The 19,596-nt window shown below is 49.7% G+C and overlaps 3 protein-coding genes across 3 annotated transcripts in view; 2 read left to right on the forward strand and 1 right to left on the reverse strand.

Moving 5' to 3' along the window:
* ralgps2 (Ral GEF with PH domain and SH3 binding motif 2) overlaps positions 1-4,748 on the forward strand; it is a gene marked incomplete at its 3' end in the record, with an annotated part of 44,428 nt that extends 39,680 nt beyond the window's left edge. Inside the window, exons 7-10 of the mRNA XM_084472958.1 lie at positions 816-905; positions 1,040-1,132; positions 2,772-2,898; positions 4,744-4,748. Of these exons, the coding sequence (XP_084329084.1) occupies positions 816-905; positions 1,040-1,132; positions 2,772-2,898; positions 4,744-4,748 (315 nt within the window). The remainder of the gene's footprint in view (positions 1-815; positions 906-1,039; positions 1,133-2,771; positions 2,899-4,743) is intronic.
* Positions 4,749-6,096: 1,348 nt separating this feature from the next.
* angptl1a (angiopoietin-like 1a) lies at positions 6,097-15,304 on the reverse strand. Its single transcript, XM_084473096.1, has 5 exons — positions 14,243-15,304; positions 12,980-13,600; positions 8,643-8,836; positions 7,600-7,870; positions 6,097-7,347 (listed from the first exon to the last, which is right to left on the reverse strand). The coding sequence occupies exons 1-5, from the start codon at positions 14,394-14,396 to the stop codon at positions 7,160-7,162; spliced, it is 1,428 nt and encodes a 475-aa protein (XP_084329222.1). The 5' UTR covers positions 14,397-15,304; the 3' UTR covers positions 6,097-7,159.
* A 2,899-nt stretch (positions 15,305-18,203) lies between these two features.
* Positions 18,204-19,596, forward strand: part of fam20b (FAM20B glycosaminoglycan xylosylkinase) — a gene marked incomplete at its 5' end in the record, with an annotated part of 9,569 nt that continues 8,176 nt past the window's right edge. Inside the window, one exon of the mRNA XM_084472959.1 lies at positions 18,204-18,336. Within this exon, the coding sequence (XP_084329085.1) occupies positions 18,204-18,336 (133 nt within the window). The remainder of the gene's footprint in view (positions 18,337-19,596) is intronic.

The raw sequence follows: 19,596 nt of genomic DNA on the forward strand, positions 1-19,596 counted from the left end.
CAGCTAGCATTAGACGGTTTAAGCAAGTCTTATCCGGAACGCAATGTACGGACAGACAGCCGCTTAAAGCTCAGGTCTGAGCCCTGTGGGGGAGAGGAGAGTATCTGTTGGTTTATACATTTATTTTTCTTTTTGTCTGTGTGCGCGTGCGATCAGAATCTGCTGTCTTTGCCTGCACTTTCCCACAAGCGGCATCCCCTTAGACGAGACAAACTCTTTGTACGCATACACAAACATAAACGCACACACATATATACATGCAGGGAGAGCAGCACGGTCCGCCTGACCTATCCCTGCCTACATTTATGTATTTTTAATCACTTGGCAAGATCTGGGGTTTTCCTCTCTTTTTTCCCCCCTCTGTATTTTGTGTTTTTGTAAAGCGCACACGATGAGCTGCTGATGGGATTTGCTCCTCCTGGTAGTCTGTTTTTCTGCTCTGCTGGATCCTCTGCCTCAAGTCTTTGGTGGCTCTCGCTCTCTCTCGCTCTCGCTCTGTCGCTCTCTCTCTCAAGTCTAGCCACCTTTTAACAATCAGACCAGAACCATCCTGATTCAATCATATGTCCTGTTGTGCTTTGAAGAAATTAACTACAGGGTGACTTCATTGTGAATGTGTCACGGGGCCCATCGATGGCCCTGTCTGCTTTTTTTTTTACACAGTCTGTGAAGGTTAACTGACTTAACACGCTGTGTGTGTGTGTGTGTGTGTGTGTGTGTGTGTGTGTGTGTGTGTGTGTGTGTGTGTGTGTGTGTGTGTGTGTGTGTGTGTGTGTGTGTGTGTGTGTGTGTGTGTGTGTGTGTGTGTGTTCTAGACCAGCTTCTGGGTGGTACGGGAGATTCTCCACGCACAAACGCTGAAGATCAGAGCGGAGGTGCTGAGTCTGTACATACGCACTGCCAAGGTACGTGACGTGTGACACGCAGTGACACGCCCCACCCACCACCCCCATGTTCTTGTTTACCCTGCCTTACGAGTCCCTGTGGCTTCGGGCGGTTCCCCCCCCCCCCGGTCCTCACGTCCCTGAACTCTCTGCAGAAACTGTGCGACATGAACAACCTGCACGCGGTCATGGCGGTGGTTTCGGGCCTGCAGAGCGCTCCCATCTTCAGACTGAGCAAGACGTGGGCGGTAGGTGGACACACCCTCCACGCATCCCCACGCGGGACTGAGCCGTTGTGAAATAAAAACCTGGCATGCTTTGTGAGCGGTGATGTAATGGACCACAAACAAACAAAAGCGCAAATGGTTAGATGAACTCGTATGATGTACGTCATGACACTCTTTAGTCTTAATGAATGGTTTTAACAGCTGTAAATATCAAACCAGTTAGTGGCAATAACAGAAAGAAGAAAGAAAAGCAGACCGGTCACTGTTTAGTCAAATAAACTATAAAACGCCACCAAAGTTATTTGGGAAAGAATGTGATCCAGGACCCCTTTGCATTGATGGCCTCCTCGTGGGCTACCTCAGGACCACATGAAACCAATACTCCACCGTCACCCGTGCTGAGGAGGCAATCCGTTAACGCTCCAGAACCAACACGGACAGTATTGATTGAGTTTCGATTGAAGCGGCAAACATACAGTTACATAATGAACCAACGATGCACAACGAGGTCGTGACGGAGTTGACTCAAGACTCTTGGAGAGCTATGTCTGCTTCAGCCCCCTTGTGGTGAGCTTAGACCCAGTGGGGGCTACCCCGTTTCCCCACCTTGACCCTGTACACCTGCGATTGCGTAGATGGTAGTTGAAAATGGAGCGCGCATGCACGGAGACAAACGCACGCAGGTCACTTGTGTGTCACACGTGTTTGTGGCTTTAATCTCTTATTGGTGGAGGATCAGTACGTTGAGCATCTCAGAGGGGCAACGGAATACTGTAGATCCAGCCGTTTGGACGGCTGGATCTACAGCATTCCCATTGTCTCTCTATAAAGTGGAGTTCCTGCGATGGAGCAAGGCCCCCCACATCTGGAACTCTGCAAAAACCAAAGACAGACAGACAGACAGACGGACGGATGGGCAGACAGGCACACACTACCACACAAACAGGAGACGTACTGCTCACGCACATGCAGCCCCTTCTATCAGGGACACTGCGTACTTCTGGGCTTACGCAACTGGATGTGCTCGCCTTTAACCTAAGCCAACAGGCTGAAAATCAGATGGCCTGCTTGAAGTGTGTGTGTGTGTGTGTGTGTGTGTGTGTGTGTGTGTGTGTGTGTGTGTGTGTGTGTGTGTGTGTGTGTGTGTGTGTGTGTGTGTGTGTGTGTGTGTGTGTGTGTGTGTGTGTGTGTGTGTGTTTTCAGTTTGATGGCTATTCAGATGAAGGTCACATATTTCCGTCCTCTATTCTGATGTGCTCCACTCCAAATATCTTGTGTGTGTTTTGTTAGGGATCGACTGTTATGGATTTTATTAGGACCTGATACCGATCTTTTTTCATCAGCCTCAGCCGATGACCGATTACGCCGGTAGCGATTTTCTTGAGCCGATGTTTGGCTCCGATGCTGCTTTTGCTCCCTCGATTCACGTCATAACAAACGACACGACGATGATAACAAATGTCACGAGTCTCAATTCAAAAAAAGGAACATTTATTGAACTGTCTGTAAATCATGCCAGGAAAAAAATATTGCAAAAAAATAATAATAAAAAAGACAGATACACGTAAAAGAACACAAATATCGTCCTGCATCGGTCGACCACTAATCCACGTGCATGCGTTTTGTCTTTGTTTGGCTAACCCCACGTGGGCTCCACTAGTTACTGAGTCGGAAGGACAAGGCGTCCTTTGAGCGGCTGGAGTACCTGATGGCCAAAGAGGACAACTACAAGCGTCTCAGGGACTACATCCGCAGCCAGAGCATGGTGCCCTGCATCCCCTACCTAGGTAACACGCAACGCAACGCACACACAGCACACACACACAGTCCCCAACACCCGTGTCACCGCCACACCTCTCTTGACGATGACACACACTGACCTGACACGCCCCGGCACACTGCTGCCGCCCCCCCCCCGCACCCCCCCACGGTCGGCAGGGGAGGCTCAAGTGAAGGGAACAAGTCGATTCACAACAAGTGATGTGAATTGTGTAGAAAACATGTGTTGTGTCGCTGTGCTGCATCAAGGGTTGATCTGTTTTGTTTCTCAATTTTGCGTTTCAATTAAGCAACTTTCAAACTTTCATCGGGCCCCAGTGTCGTACTGCGGTTGACGAGAAGGCCTCGAGTTGAGCACTGGAGAGTTGGCAATTTTCCATTGAATGTCATGTTTTCAACATTCACACGCACATCTGTTGTTATCATTTCGGAATGCTGACATAAGTGACCAAAGATATGCCGTTAATAGCACTTTATAAAACGCCTCCCGCTGCGCTGCGCGTCGCGACGGGACAACGCCCCTCGACTGTGGCACAACGAGAACATTCCACAGCCCCGTCGTCTTATCCAAGTATGCCGCAGTCATCGGATGACGAGTGGCATACGAGTTGGTGCAGGAACATTATACCACAATTTTTAATCAGCGACCAATGGCACTTAATCACACTTAATCACAGTTAATCATCGAAACCCAATGCCACTGTCGTTATTACTTTTGTGGCAGTCGCAAGACAGATGGCGCCGCTCCGTAACATCCATCACAACAATCTGGCCCTCGTACCGCTGTGCCTTCCCTCTGCTGACACTGCTTGACGCTAACTCTTTCCCACATTGGAGCTTTTATTTTATGCAGTTTATTGACTGTTTAACAGCAGATGTTTTAGAGCCGTGTTAGTCTGGGCACGGAGGGGGACAGGCCCATTGGGGGGGGGGGGGGGGGGGGCATAAATAGTAAGTTTTCCTTTTGCTATCTCCTCATATTTTCCCCCTTCTCATCAGCTGCTTGTCCAGGAAGTCTTCCTCACGGGGATCCCTGCTGAGTTATGTGAAGGAAACTTGGGAGTGGGGTGGGGGGGAGGGGGTGTGTCCATGATGTCATATTTGTATTGTCGTTAGTTCCACAATCTATCATGTAGCTAGATATCCATGTTTTTCCGTCGTTACATCACAGTTCCTCCAGAGCAATGCAAACGGGATGGCGGGCCTGGTAAACATTGAAGAAGAATGCCCAATAAAACTTTCACATTTACATCATACTTGTAATTTACATTACAAGTATGACCAATAATTGTACTCACTTGCTCATTGCTCACACCCCCCCCCGGCCATTATCTGTCCGACAGGCTTTGTATTCAAAGCCCTTATAAAAAAAATGAAAGCCAAATGCTTTGAATTGGAAGTGAGCCTTCTTTACAGCTGTAAATAGGAAATGTCCTCCCCTGGACGATTATTTGTATTATTTTTATTTTTTTTACTTCTGTCTGTTCAAAATTAAGTGTATGTGTATTTTCAGTTTGTGAATTTTTGACCACCCACATGATGGGTGGGGTGCTCCAGCCCTCTGGGGCCCTCTTTGGCAGTGGCTGGTCCTCCAGAAAGTCATTTTTGCCGTGTACGTGACAGTGGACTTTGACCATGTGGTGTGTGTGTGTGTCTGGTCTGTTTCATAAGGAGTTCATAGTAGTTGTGCATTCTACACGTTGCTCCCGGGCCGACTCGTGTCCTGGCTTCATGTCTATTTATGGCCGCACCGGGATTTAAGCCTCCTGCGCTCTGTGTCTAACAGAGGGTTGGCCACCCATTTGCTATTTTCCTCATGCACCCTCTTGTGCACGCGGGTCTCTTGTGTTCAGGATAAAGAGTGTGATATAAGTGACTGGTGCTGACAGACACCACTCCTGCTGTCCTCTACTGCCCCAGGCGCTGCACAAAGAGCCTTCGGTGCAGCGAACAACATGCACACAAAAACACGCGTTCCTCACAAACATGTCGTTTTTTTTATTCAAATGACGACCATGGTGACTGTAAACAGGCTTGTTAATTACTAAGTGTGCCTGGCTGTCAAGTTGTAGGATAAGCCAAGGCCAGAAACGTGCCCTGGCCTCGATGTTTGGCTTTCGGGGGAAAGCTGTGTTGAGTGAGCAAGCAAAGAAAAAAAGTAGTGGAAAGTAGAGGGGAGGGCTGGCGAGCCAACTAATGCTGTATGTTTCTTAGAATGTCCAATTTCTCCAATTGTTTCCATGACCTATATAGGCAGTATCAGCAGCCAACACAACAGCCATCAGCTTGAGCTTGACCCAGCCCACGTCTGTCTGACTGCCTATCCCCATACTGTCAGGGGTTGCTTGTGTGTGTGTGTGTGTGTGTGTGTGTGTGTGTGTGTGTGTGTGTGTGTGTGTGTGTGTGTGTGTGTGTGTGTGTGTGTGTGTGTGTGTGTGTGTGTGTGTGTGTGTGTGTGTGTGTGTCCAGATGTGGAGGCCGTACATGTGCAGTAGCCCATCTCCTGCTGTGCTTTGCTGAGGTCCCTCTGTGTGTCTGTCTCTGTGTGTCTCTCTGTCTCCGTCTCTCTCTCTCCGTCTCTCTGCTGACTTACAGCCCCCCAGAGGGAGAGGATATGGGGGAGGAGGTGGGGGCAGTCTTCATCTCAGGATATATGTTTCAGTGGAAGAGCAACTCAAGGGTTTTATGTGGAAGGAATGTTTCTCCTCTCCTCTCCACACCTTGTTTTCTTCCCCAAACCTCGCCGTTGCTAGTGGTTACTGTCACCTGGTTTCATTTGTTTTCGTTTTCATTTTTTCGTACTGTGTGTTCCTATCTTTTACTTCTTTCTGCGCCTTTCTATTTTTTTGGAAATGTTCCTTTTTTTTTGGGGGGGGGGGGGGGGTTTAAAATAGAATTCTGTCCTTTTAACTTTCTTTTATTGGCAGTACACTTTTTATTTGATTTAAAAAAAATCTTTTGCCCAGACTTTCAGCCATCAGTTTTCATCCCTCTATCCCCCCAGAGCAAAAACATAGACATTTGCAGCTGCGTTGTGGTATCGTCCAATACCTGGTCAGCTTGCAGCTCTTCTAATCAGGAGGCTAATGCCCTGTCCCTGTGGTTTGTCACAAATGATTGTTAGTGAAGATCTTCTTTCCATTGTTTTTTGCAGTATTCAAACACTTTTTTTTTTTTGGATGCAGGTTTAGGAGAATGGCATAGATTAGTCAATGCATTGCTTAAAAAAAAAAAAAGTGTTATTGCACAGTAATAATAAAATAAGCATTGTAGGACTCATTTATTAGAACAGGGCTCATATGCAGGGTCAGCTTCCATGATGAGCATGAGATACAACAACGTGTTGATGAGATGTTGAAACTGGAAGCCAGTTTGAAGGAAGCAATTCGAGCCTTGTAAAACTTAACTGTAGACTGCACCACATATTGTTTAGTACGTGTGTGTGTGCGGCTTGGGTGTGATTTAATGCATATTGCTAAGTTACTTGGGAGCTAAAGTTGGTGATTGTCAACCACAATTCTCACCTTTTTATAACAAGTTGCACTGGATTGACTATAATCAATATAAATACACCGATAAATAACAGAAGGGAACGGTTACTTGGAGACCAAGGGAAATATTAGGCCTGAGTACCTCTTAAATTACCTCATGAAAATAAAGCCAAAGATATTTACATACTTAAGCCAGCTCAGCTGTACCCACAAAATTGACACGCAGATTGTTCCAGGAGTTCATTTCCTGGTCGTAACAGTGGGAAAGCCCAACGGACAAGTCCAAACTCTCCGACCAGTAGTATTTAAAGCACCTTTAAAACACATTTAGAGCACGTGTAGGCCTGTCTCTTTTGATTGTCCAATATTACTTTTCAACTGGCTACACAGAATAGAATATTTAAATTGCTATTGTATTATGAGTATTGCTTACTACCCCCAAATACACGTTACATTATAACATTGGTGGGTAGGAAAATGACAGCTGGGAGGAATACTGGAGGGTCCCATGGATGCAGACCGGCCCCTGACCCCCCCTGTTGAGGCCCTCGCAGCTGCAGAATATCTACAAGAAGACGTCAAACGGCAATCTGGTAGCACCATCCGAATGACAGTTTGCCACCGCTGTGCGTGTGTGCATGTGTGCATGTGTGCATGTGTGCTTGTGTGCTTGTGTGCATGTGTGCATGTGTGCGTGTGTGTGTGTGTGTGGGAGTCCTTATTGTCCGGCCATCGAAGTACAGCCTTTTCGCCTTCCTACTCTTGGTAAAAAAGTCAATTAGTCAATGGGTCGGATCATCATTCGGACAGTCTTGAGTGAGTAGGACCCCCCGTTGTATTCGGCCCAAAATATTCCGTCTTGGTGCTTGCTGCGGTAAATGCCGCCGCTGTACCACACGCCGTTCAGATTGGTTTGACCACAGGCGTTGTACCACCACCCGCCCTTATGGAAGTGGGCACAGTTACCTGAAGGAAACACAGGAAGTACACAGGTGACGGGTTAACAGAGAGGAGACATGACGACGGCCGGTTCTACTGCTGGTTTCTGATCCACTTCAGATCAGATCTGGTTCGGATCAGACCCTGGGGTTGGTGTCCCTGACGACACGGGGTCTCTAAAGCTCGTCTCTAAAGCTAATACATAAACCACACCTCGTCCTGACCCGAGTTGACGTGTTTTTTGCCGTCGTGGCGTCCCTCCTCCATACGCCTTCCTACCTGAGAACGCGTCTTTGTCCCGATCCAACGTGGTGAACTGTTTCCCGTTGTTGCTGGTGAGGGAGTCGCCGGCGTTGCCCTGGTAGGCGCCCAGCCTCAGGCGGTAGCCCTCGCTCTCCGACTCCAGGCTGAAGCTGCTGTACTCGGCGTACACCTTCTTGCCCGTCCAGTCCTCCAGCTCCACCAGCAGCTTGTAGTCGCCCTGCTTGCCCAGGTGGTAGATGTTGTCCAGACCCAGCCAGTGCTCGCTGTCTATGTTCCCGAAGCCTTTCTGCAAAGGGGACACGTGCACGGTTAAAAAAAAACAAAAAAAGACCACTCGGTTTGAAAACCAGCCCGTCACTTTTTTTCCCCCCTGTTCACACACATGTACACATAAGTAATGATCTAACATGTGCACGTTAATTTCAAATTGTACGTAAATTGCATCTATACGTGAAGGGCGGATGGTTGCGACCCGACAAATACGTCTAGTTTGGTTTATTCAGAGCTGCCTTTTAATACGTGACTCATGTATATGTAGTACTTGGGGGTTTTATTCAAAATCAAGAAGAACATTTTGAGTGCAGTGGATACATTTAAGAGCCATGCGAGCCGTTTGTCCTTCTGCAAACAAAACAGCTGTGCTCCTCAGTCCCCCTTCGGCCTCTTCTACTAGACCCTGTGTGGTTGTTAAAAACATACAGGGAGGAAGTAAGGGAGGGCAGGGATACTGCCTACAGAGAGGCGGGGGAGTGGGAAAGACCACGGCTTCCGTCTGGGCCCCACAAGGGCCCGCAAAATCTACAGTTTTTAAAATCGGGATAGATTGTCCATCCCCTCACTAACAGAGTTTGTATTTTATTGGCAACCTCAAAAATGAGATACTAATGAGATGGGCAGCGCTCCAGCGCCTGAAAGGGATGTTATTATGATGGCGGAAGTTTGAAGTTGCTGAAGGGTGGTTTATTATATTACCCCATTAAGTACAACAACTGTCAAGCAGTCATGTGCGTGCGTGCATGCATGCATGCATGCAACATAACATGACGTGAACACCCCACCTTGTAATTCTCCCAGTTTCTGAAGAAGTTGACGGAGCCGTCTCTCCGCCTGTGCAGCACGGTCCACCCCCCGTTGTCCAGGCCGTGCTCGCACCATGCCTGGACCAGACGCTCGCTGCCGTCCAGCTTCAGCAGATACATGCCACTGATGCTGTGGCCCGCCTGCCGTACCTGGAAGCAGTCCTTGTAAGGACCTTTTGGAGGGACGAGGAGAGAGAGAGAAAGGGAAGGGAATCGTGATTCGAGTCGTTCTTTGATACCACATCTACGTCTTGCAAGGGATGCTTCTAGGTTTATAGATGCTGTTTGCGTGATGGATAGTAGACGGGCGCTGAATTATATGTGAATGGTACGACAACGTGTCTGCAACGTGTCGGTTCTTATGAACAACATTTTTTGTTATATTTAGACTTTGTTTTGATGGTGCCACGTTTGGTTGTTTGGTTGTGTCGACAACAACACATGTTGAACGGCGTTTTAGCGAGTTGTTTGGGAATTGTGGGAATCCGAGTGAAACGGAAGACGTGAAACAGATGTGCCCGCCAGTGTGTCCAGTTTTCTTTTGCCTTTTTTATAAATAAGGTTGTGAGTGAGAGGGAGCCAGTGCTGGACGGGCAGTAACATGACCTGGTCAAAGTCATAAAAAATAACGATCCTCAATTCCTTTCCACATTTCGCAGTAGTTATGTCATGACGGTGACTCGGGGAGACACTGTCTCTATATATTTATAAGAGAATCTAGAGCCGAATAAGATGTTCTCCTCTTCCAGTGGTCCTGCTAAAGTCATCATCACTATTCTCAGACGGTGAACAGAGGGAATAAAATAATAAAAAAGGGGCTTTTGTTTTTGGAGGGATTTAGCGCCGAAAAAAAAAAAAAGAAAAACAGAAATCCGCAGTGGCTGTATAAGTAATGAAAACAGCATTAGTATGCGCTTTTTTTTTTTTTGCATGAATATGGATTCTCCTACTTTCTTTTTCCTGTACACAAAGTACAGAGTTAGCGCTTGCTGCATCCAGGTCTGGAGCCGGCTGACCGAAAGCACCACCATGTGTTTCCCTTCTCTGTCCGGTGTGAATGACGTGTATTGAACCAGGATGAAGACGACCATTGTGTAGGGGGGGGGGGGGGAGGAGCCTGGGGGACCCTCCAGGGCCTGGAGGACCAGGGAAGATGATTTCCCTTAGCTCAGTGCGGGCGCACACAGGGACCCACTGTTAAGCTCGTTACAGATAGCTGAAAAACCCTGTTAGCACAAGCACTGCGTATTTACGCAGTTACAATATATCTCCAGCGGACCTGCGTTTGATCCCGGGTTACGGGGACGGGTCCCACGTTGCTCTCCCTCTCTGGCAATGCCCCCCCCCCCCCCCCCCCACACTTCCATTCATGTCCTCCCAGACTGTCCAAACATGGCTGTCAGAGATTGAGGTTAGTATAAATGCGGACGCGTACTCCCGTGTGGTGTGAATAAGGCGCCGTTAGACCAAACTGTGTCGTTTTTTTTCGCTGTGTGTGTGTGTTTTACAGGAAGTCCTACACAGGAGTGGAGCGATCGGCGATCACGGAGACAGCGTAGACACAGGGGGTTTGAGTTCCAATTTCGTCTTCCACACTTCTCAGGAGTGGTGGTGGGGGAAAGGGCCAGGGACCGGTGCCAAGTAATTGTGATGGAGTCATATTAGCCCAGGAAGACACTGAGCTGGGCTCTTATCGTTTTAAGTGATTGAGGTGCAGAGTTTGCCCGTCTGTTGTCCAAGTCCGCCCCCCCCCCCCCCCGATGGATGACTTCCATGAGGCGAAACGTCTCAGGCTTCCCGGATCCATCGCCTGCCTTCTAGTGATCTTTCTCTTGTCTCTGTGGGAGTGTGTCTTCGTTTGGACCATAAAACCCTGGCTATGATCGTAACCTGGTGTCATGAATGGATATTTCCGATAACAGCAGAGCGAACACGGACATGCACGGCCTTTTGACAACGAGCGTAGATTGAGGAGATACAAATATTTGACTGTTTTATGATGAATGAATGTAGACTATTTATATCAGTGATTGTTGCTGGATATTTGCTGTTGGAGGAATATTTTTTTTGAACATACTGCTGCACAATGGCTTGATCAGCAGCCATTGTTAGAAGCTGCTAGTGGAATAGTCTAGCAGTAGTTTTTGGGCTTGCTTCTCTTCTCTTGGCCAAGGATTGCTTCAAGAATCTGGTATACTTTTCGTCCAGGTCTTGTGACAGACATCCAGCTCCAATACCCACAAGTAGATAATGCGATCAGGCTGTCTCATGATATAAACTAATGGGGACGTACCATCAACTTCCATGTGGTTGGACAGGCCCGGTAAACTTAATCTTCCAGCATATCCTGCTGGCCGAGCGTACTTAAAGGTCAAGTAAAGTGGTGCACTTGAATACATTTTGTGCAGCAATGTCTAAACGGGTTGTTTCCTTCTGTCTTCTATGTTACTTGTTTTTACCCTTCAAGGTTGATCCAGGGACAATAAGGGTAAGAAAAGCCTGGGCCAAAAGTGTGAAACTAGCAAATCAGCGAGCCGGGAACAGATTCAGTGTAACCGTTTCACAGTCGGGTAATCTCAATCTCGCAACAAAGTGGAAGAGTCACAGTCGTCTGACCTCGCGAGACGAAAGAGCAGCAGTGCTGATGTGGAGTCAAAGCTCTGCGGTAGGTCAGTCAGACAGTTATATAATACATCCACGGTAGAAATACGCATTAGTACAGAGTCCCTCTTGTCCGCATTAAGTGAAGTCCCAGCCTTTTCCCCTCCTCCCAACTTCACCCTTCTTCCTTTTCCTTCAGTCCCTCCCCCTCCGGGGCCTATTTTCCATCACGGATTGGTATCTCGGCGGGCCTGTGCCGCGTTAACGGCGCTCCGGAGTTCAGGGGTAGTTATGTCGGGAGTGAGTGCAGGAAGTCAGCTGCCCTGTACGTTGAAGGAGGTTTAAGCGCTGCGGGGTCAGGCTCTCTCTGGAGCTGGCTTTCAATCACGCAGCGCTGGAAGTGGGTCTGTCCACTGGGCCCAGTGCCAGGAGCTGCTTGGGTTTATTAGTCAGGATTGTAGGGACGGTAATCAAGCTTAAAACAAATGTAAGATTTATTAGGAGCCACATGTTTTTTTTTTGTTTTTTTTAACATTATGGGAATTGTGTGCAGTAGAAAAACAATCGCAATTGTTAAACGCTGGTTATTATGACGTGTAAAATGACCACTAGAAGCATGTGGCTGACTCTGTGAGTTTGAGTGATTTAATCCTCTCAGCCATCTGTCCGCTGTAACGCACCCAACCTTCCGTGGAATAATCTGCGGTCATACGCACTTTGGCGTTTTCTTTTTCGAGCGAACACTATATTGTTTAACATGGCCTTTGTGCAGGAAAACGTCTGACTCTGACTCGGGTGTCTAATTGAAAGATGTCCTGGGTTCAGGGCCAGTTGGGCCAGGCTCTCTCAGAGTCTAGAGGCTCTTGTCAACTCAGAGGAGCTTATCAGTGAGCTATTGTTTTTGTCTGGGTGTTATCCTCTGTGTATTATTTTCGGCGTTCATAGTGTGGTCGTTTATAGTATAGAATTAATGTAGACGTTGAGCCTGTGATGTCAACCAGGACCTTTTTGCGCCAAAAGTCTGTCCTAATGCTCCGTGCCATTTGGCCGAAAAGGAACGAAGCTAAAATGAACAACAAATGGGGAGACCTGACAGTCATTGCAATCCCATTGAATTGCTTGTTTGAACAACAATTAAATGTATATTTAAAAAAAATGTTGAATAGACAGCACAGATTGCTTTAGAGGGATTGCATGTCTGGTGATATCCCATCCTAATGTGGACAAAAATCGATTAATTCCGGTGATTATTTCCAGTTGTGAGTACCCTTGTGAGTTTTGTATTTTTGCCTACTGCACAAATAGCCCTGCCAAGAAATCCCGTTTTCTGAGCAAGAGCGATTTATAGCTCGTCCTTAAATCCCCCTCAAAAATCCATAACGCATACATGAGAACAGGCTCCCACAGCCCGTTGCAAATTGCATTGCACCAAGTCACTCCATATGTTCATTGAAGTGCGGCCAGTACAGCTGTCTATTAGGGAGTCAGAGCAACGGATGATTTCACCGGCTCTCCTGGCACGGCAACGGGTGTAAAGTGTTACCAGACCAAACAATAAACGTAATTTGCGATTGCAGTCATTTAGGTCAACGGTCGATATATTCCAGATAACATACCACTGCAAATTGGGCTCTCTTTGTCCGGCTGGCCCCTGAATCTACACCCCCGCCCCCCGCCCCCCCTCTACATCCACCAATACGTCTCCACATACGTACCGTCCGTGCTGAGCGTCCCCTGCGGCGGCGGCGGGTCGATGCCGTACGGGCTGGCGGTCGGGGCCTCCATGCGCGAGCCCCGGGGGAAGGCCCTGTTGTTGGTGTGCCGGTGGATCTCGTTGGTGAAGCGGCTGTTGACGGGCACGTTCTCCGGCACCACCTGCACCAGCGGCGGCGCCGGCGGCGTCTCCCCGCGCCCCAGCGTGCGCAGGCACTGCTCCTCCAGCGCGGTGATGAGCAGCGACTGGTTGTTGACCACGCCCGCCATGACGGCGAAGCGGGCCTCCAGGTCCTTGTAGCGCGAGGCCAGCCGCAGCATCTCGGAGGTGACGTTGAGCACGCGGTTCTCCAGCTGCGCCAGCTCCAGGGAGTTGTCGCGCTTGCGGATGATCTCGTGCAGCAGCTGCATGTAGAGCTGCGTCACGCGCGAGTTCATGTTGCGGCTCTCCTTGCGCAGCAGCTTCATCTCGTTCACCAGGTTGCCGTCCACGTCCACCACCAGCTGCAGGGTCTCGATCTCGCTGCGCTGCTTGTGGAGCACCTCGCGCACGTCGGACATGTCCATGCGGGTCACGCGCTCGGTGTCCAGCGTGGGGCCCGTGGCGCTGGCGCAGATGGGGCCTGGCGGGGGGCAGACGACGTGGTTCAGGTATCAGGTTAGAACTACGATCAGGATCTGGATTTGTTATGCGGCTTTATTGGCCGGGGGGTTTGCGTAAACAAAACATTTTGGGATTTGACTTTGGTTAGCCCTTGCTCTCAAAGTACAACACTTAACTTATTGTTTATATTAAAAATAATAATAATAACAAAACAAAGAACAGTACGAAATATAAATCTACCGTTAAGTGTACAGTATGACAATACCATAGTAGCATTGACGTGGATCATCACTTTGAAGCGATCAAGCCTTTTTAAGAAACAGACTATGCATTGAAAGTTAAAGGGGACATATCACACCACCCGGTGTTGAGTGTGATCGGCCGTTACAAGCCGTTAAATGTAAAATGTGCCGCCTCTGACATCACAGGTGGGCGTGTCCACCTAGACGTGTGCTGGGATAGATCAGTCCACCGGCCTACCCCAGTGTGACCGTAGCAAAACGTCGCTCATCTCTCCGTCACACTATCTAGGTGGATGTCAGAAGTGGCACACTTTAAAAAAAAAAACGTCTCGTAACGGCCAATCACACTCAACACACACGGCGCTGTGACACGTCCCCTTTCAAAAAGAAAAGGCGTCTGGTCCTGGTCGTGGTCTGACCTGTGATCTTCTGCTCGGGGACCATGAAGGTGTAGGAGCACTTTTTGCCGTCGTCCCCTGACGCCCGCTTGGTCCTACGGCCTCGGCCGCAGCAGCACTGCCCCCAGAGACAGAGGCCGAGCAGGGCATAGAGGCTCCAGGTCACCCCCTGCATGGCTGCTGGTGAACACTCCGCTGGCTGGCTTCTTGACTGATGATGATGGGGGGTGGGGGGGGGGGGGATGAATGGACAGACGAACGGATGGAAAAGGTTGATGTAGTTTTCCTCCGGACCTCCCTGTGTGCTCCCTGTGAGGCCACACAAACAATCAGCTTTGTTTTGAATTTGAATCGGGGCACAAAGCTTGTACACTGAGCAGACGTAGTCGTTTGTAAGTGTGTGTGTGTGTCTGCGTGTATATAATCCACAGAGGCAATAATTAACTTCATGCAATATCGTTGTGCAATATCATTTAAATTATCAACAGATGCACTGTTGGATGACGGCATTGTTTGGAATAGGTACAGTAAGCTACTGGTAGCTCATTTAGCGTGTTTGAATTAGTACCCCCTGTCTGAAAACTGTCGTGAGTCGTTGTGACCGCGGAGCAGTGAGACGGAAATGAGTTGTTTCTGAGCACCGCCCTCCCACTAGCCCTCTCTCTCCGTCCATGGCTTCTGGCGCCGCTTTATCTTGGGTATGCGTCTTAGAAATGAAAACAATTTCTCCCCCTGGCTCCCCTGGCCTCCTATTTATTTTCTTTTAATTTGGATTCATTCCTCCCATCATGTCGTGAAAGTGAAGCGCTCTGCTTCCAGTGTGACGGAGCCGTAGAGAGAGACCGTCCATTCCCCGGCCGCCGCTCCAGCTGGTTCCCGCTAACGTTGAGTTTCCAGCCCTCGGCCTCGTGGGGTTAACGGCTGCAGGTCACTCCGGCGGGCAGGTTTACTAAACATATCATCTACCGTCCAGCGTGACTCCGCCGTGACCCGCAAAACAGCAGAGGTGTGTAATATGGTGGACTAAAAGAGAGGTTGAACATTACACACACACACACACACACACACACACACACACACACACACACACAGTGCACACACACAGCGCACACACACAGCGCACACAGACCCAGCAGGATAAATAATGTGTTTTCTTTCTCGACGGGATGAATTGTGGCCGATACGTTCTAATTAAAGGGCCGACGTGGTTCCCCAGCTGCACCCACAATGTTTGGTCCGATCACCGCCAAAACCAGCTTACACACACACACACACACACACACACACACACACACACACACACACACACACACACACACACACACACACACACACACACACACACACACACACACACACACACACACAGAGACACAGACACACACACACACACACAGAGGACCTTTCCATGGACAGTGCAATGTGGAAGTCTCTTAACATCAGGCCATCATTAGCCCTCCCTCAGACTGGGGCCTATTCATATGACAACATTGTGGTTCCTCAGGAATACTGCCACTCCTGTCACTAGACTCAATACTGGAAAAATACACAGATCTGCTGTGTGTGTGTTTGTCTATGTCTGTACGTCAAAAGGTATGATTGAATAGCTGTACACATGGAGGCCCCAAGACATTATTCATCTGTGTGTGTGTGTGTGTGTGTGTGTCTGTGTGAAAGAGACACACACACACACACGTGTATTTTTCCACCAGGAGACATCCCTGACAGTGTAACTAGGTACTGTATCCTCTCCGACCTCAGAGAGCTTATGCTAATGGGTTTAGCAGACGGCTAGGATGCCTTCCCCCACCGTGCAGCAGCCATAGTTCTGGGAAGGCATCCTAGCCGTCCGTAGCTGTGATTCAACTGTAGAAAAAACCCCACAAGCACCTCAGGTCTCCCCCTGTGGGGAGGACACTCCATCACTACTCCGGGTGTTCAGAAGTGGCCACACTCTCTCAACACGCCTTGTCTGCTCTACCTACCTACCGCCACTCAGCCTCCATTACCAAGATCTTCCGTCTCTTTTACACATCGGTTTCTTTGTGCGGGACTATCTTTCTTTTCTTTTTTTTCTCCCCTCTCTCTCTCTCTCTCTCTCTCTCTGCCCGTCTGGTTATGGCTCTGCTCTGGCAATGATTTTCCTTTCGAGCCGACGTCCTTGGCCCTTCTCTCTCGCGTTCATCCACAAACCCATGAAAGGCATTCCAGTGGTCTCGGAGAATGCGTTTTTTTTTTTTTTCAAAGAAGATCTGGTTTGATCTGATATCCTCGGAGCAGGGACCGGTGTGTGTGTGTGTGTGTGTATCTCTATCGTTCCCCCTTTGTCCCTTTGACACGCGCGCTCGTGTCTCGGCAGTATCTGGCGGCGGGCGGGGGGAGAAGGACCTCCGGCCAGGGGAGCTGTGCAGCACTGCCACTTCCTGTTAGCGTCAGAGAGCGACGGTTTAAGCTTCTGTCGGAATCGATTGAGTCCACAACAACCGCTCTGGGGCCCCCGTCAACAGGCCAAGCGGACCACAGAGTAGACCGGTGATGAGAGAGTTGTGGGCCAAACAGTGGAATCGAAGCCTCTGTTTCTCCCCGGGTCACAGATAGAAGGCATCCCGAATGGATCGAAGGATGGATGAGAAGGGAGAGTTAGAGAGGGAGAAAGTGGGACAGGGCCCTTTAAAACCCCCTCCCTGTGCCGCCGGCGTTCGGCGGATGAGAACATCGCCTCTCCCCATAGATGGACCAGGTCCACAAACTAAATCATCCTCTACTGGGCATTTCTTAGCTCCTTACCTCCTAGCAGTCGTCTCTCAGATTTTCTATGCATTCTCTTTTCATATTATCTCTGCACGTAGCACGTAGCTCCTCTCCGAAATCCTCCCCCCCCCCTCCCTCCCTGTCTTCCTGTGTCTTCAAGCCACCGTTCCTGCTCCTCGTTTATATTCCCCTGCCGCCCGCCCACCCTACCCCCCCCCCCCCCCCCCCCCCAACCCCCCCACCCCAGCCCCGCCCGCCCTGTTATTCCGCACCATCCCCGGTCGCCTGGCGCTCCGGCTCTGGCGGTCTGAGGACGCGTCTCGTTCCCATCAACAGATGACGCACGAGTAGCCGAGGGGGGAAAAGCCTGCAGACCGGCAAAACACTATTTTCCGCTCTTAATTCAAATAATGAATGCAATGTTCGGCGGGGGCCAGGCTCTGTCAAGGTGCTCCTCGTCTGAGCCCAGACCAGATGCTGCATCCACTCGCATCGGCGGCAGATCCACCACACTCCCACGACCCAGAGCTCCGTCTACCTTTTGTCCCTGTTCTCCCGACTGCCCCCCCCCCCCCCCCCCGGTTAGATTCAGAGGCCTCTCTCTCTCTCTCGCTCTCTCTCTCTCTCTCTCTCTCGTGTGTCTGCGGGGGGGGAGAGCTCGTACAGTGGGGGAGATGTGACTCAGCTCTCGACCCTGAAGGAGGGAGAACAAGCGCTTGCTCAGAGGAAGGTGACTTTCAGGTGTAAATGGTCCTCATTTATATAGCCAAAGCGCTTTACAGTGTTGACTGACATTGACTGACATGACACACATTCACACACCGACGGCGGAGTCGACCACGCAGGGCGACAGCCAGCCAGCGGGTCAGGAGCAGTCAGGGTGAGGGCGTCTCGCTCAGGGACACCACGACGACACTCAGCTAGGGAGGAGGAGCCGGGGGATCGAACCAGCAACCTTGCGGTTACCAGCTCAACCCGCTCTACCTCCTGAGCTAATGTCCACCCCGCTAAGCTCAGTACTGTACTCTCAGTCCCAATCATATGCACACACACACACACACACACACACACACACACACACACACACACACACACACACACACACACACACACACACACACACACACACACAAAGGCAGGCACACACAAAGGCAGGCACACACAAAGGCAGGCACACACACACACACACAAAGGCAGGCACACACACACACACACAAAGGCAGGCGCACACATGCAAACGCGCACAGGGCTGTGTATCCGCATCGCCGCTGACTTTGGCTTCGAGTGTCACTCGCACAAACGGTCGTTCTCCATCTTCGCCCAGTTCCCCCAACATTTGCCCATGTCGTTGTTGTTGTCGCTTGGTAACTCTGTGGTTTAAGATAGTGGTCGCTCGCGCTGCGGACGTGTAGCAGCTGGTAATGATATCTACCGACAGCAGCTGTGCGTGGGGCACATAACCTGAGAGCTTGTTAGGGCAAATTCAACAATGCTGCTGTTTAGATTAGTGGATAAACAAAGTGCAAATGGGCTTGACTCTTGCCTAACAACATAATCAGTGTTTATGTAAACAATAAATCCTTCTTCTTTTTTTTTTTTTTTAAACTGCATTGCTCTAAATCAAAATGTAATTTATATTTAATCAACCATCTCATAGACGTTACGCAACAGTTGAAGCCATCGTCCGACATACTTCAAAAAAAACCAACTGGTCTGGAGCGGCCTGCTCTGTTCCGCTCTGCAGCACAGCCAGACTATTTTCCAGGTGATTATTCGCCGGTTCTGATGTATGGGCTCGGCGCGGCTCGTCTTGCGGGGGCGTAGAGGAGGTTTGGCTGCAATATATATATCGAAGTTAGTTATAGCCACCAGCGTATTTCTTTGCCTCAAATCCTCCGCCTTCCAGGGTGCTCCATCTGGCCCTCAGACGTTTCCCCCCGCAGCCTTCCCCACGCGAGGAGGGGAGAGAAACGAAAGGACGGACGGACAACGGGGGGAAACGCCGCCTGACCGCAGCAGTAACAGCGGCTGTGCTCTGTTTACATGTCAACACAGCTGGACGGCTTCTTTCCCCTTAAAGCGCTCCCATCCACTGCTCCGTGTGGCCCCCCCCCCCCCCCGTCATGCGGGCCAAAACCGCGACCCTCTCTGAGCGAGCGGTGCAGAGTTTCACGGCCGCTCGGACGTGGGGGGGGGGGTACTATTTCTTACAGAATGGGGGATTTCTGTTGACACTGTTGACAACGCAGGAGAGGCAATGTAAAAAAAAAAAAAAAAAAAATCCCCTTGAGTCAGAAACTACTCAACGAATTTTTGGAAACAGGACAAACAATGATGTTTGTCGTTCGTAATGTTCCCCATTGTGTAACGTGTACCGACGCTAAACCGAGTGAGTGAGACGCAGATGAATCCGCAGGTAATAAATGAAGACAAGAAAGAACAACTTACTACATCTGTTATTGGGACCCGGGGCTCCTTTGTTCAAAGCTACAAAAACCACGAGAGCGAAGAGAAAGGAAGGTCGATTTCCTTGCCGTCAATGGTTTGCATTCGGGAAACACTGGCCCGGGCTTGGATAACACCCAGACAGATGACATAAATCACAGAACCCTAAAGGGGTTCCT

The sequence above is a fragment of the Micromesistius poutassou genome (genome assembly GCF_964030765.1).
Source record: "Micromesistius poutassou genome assembly, chromosome: 9".
Taxonomy (NCBI): Eukaryota; Metazoa; Chordata; class Actinopteri; order Gadiformes; family Gadidae; genus Micromesistius; species Micromesistius poutassou.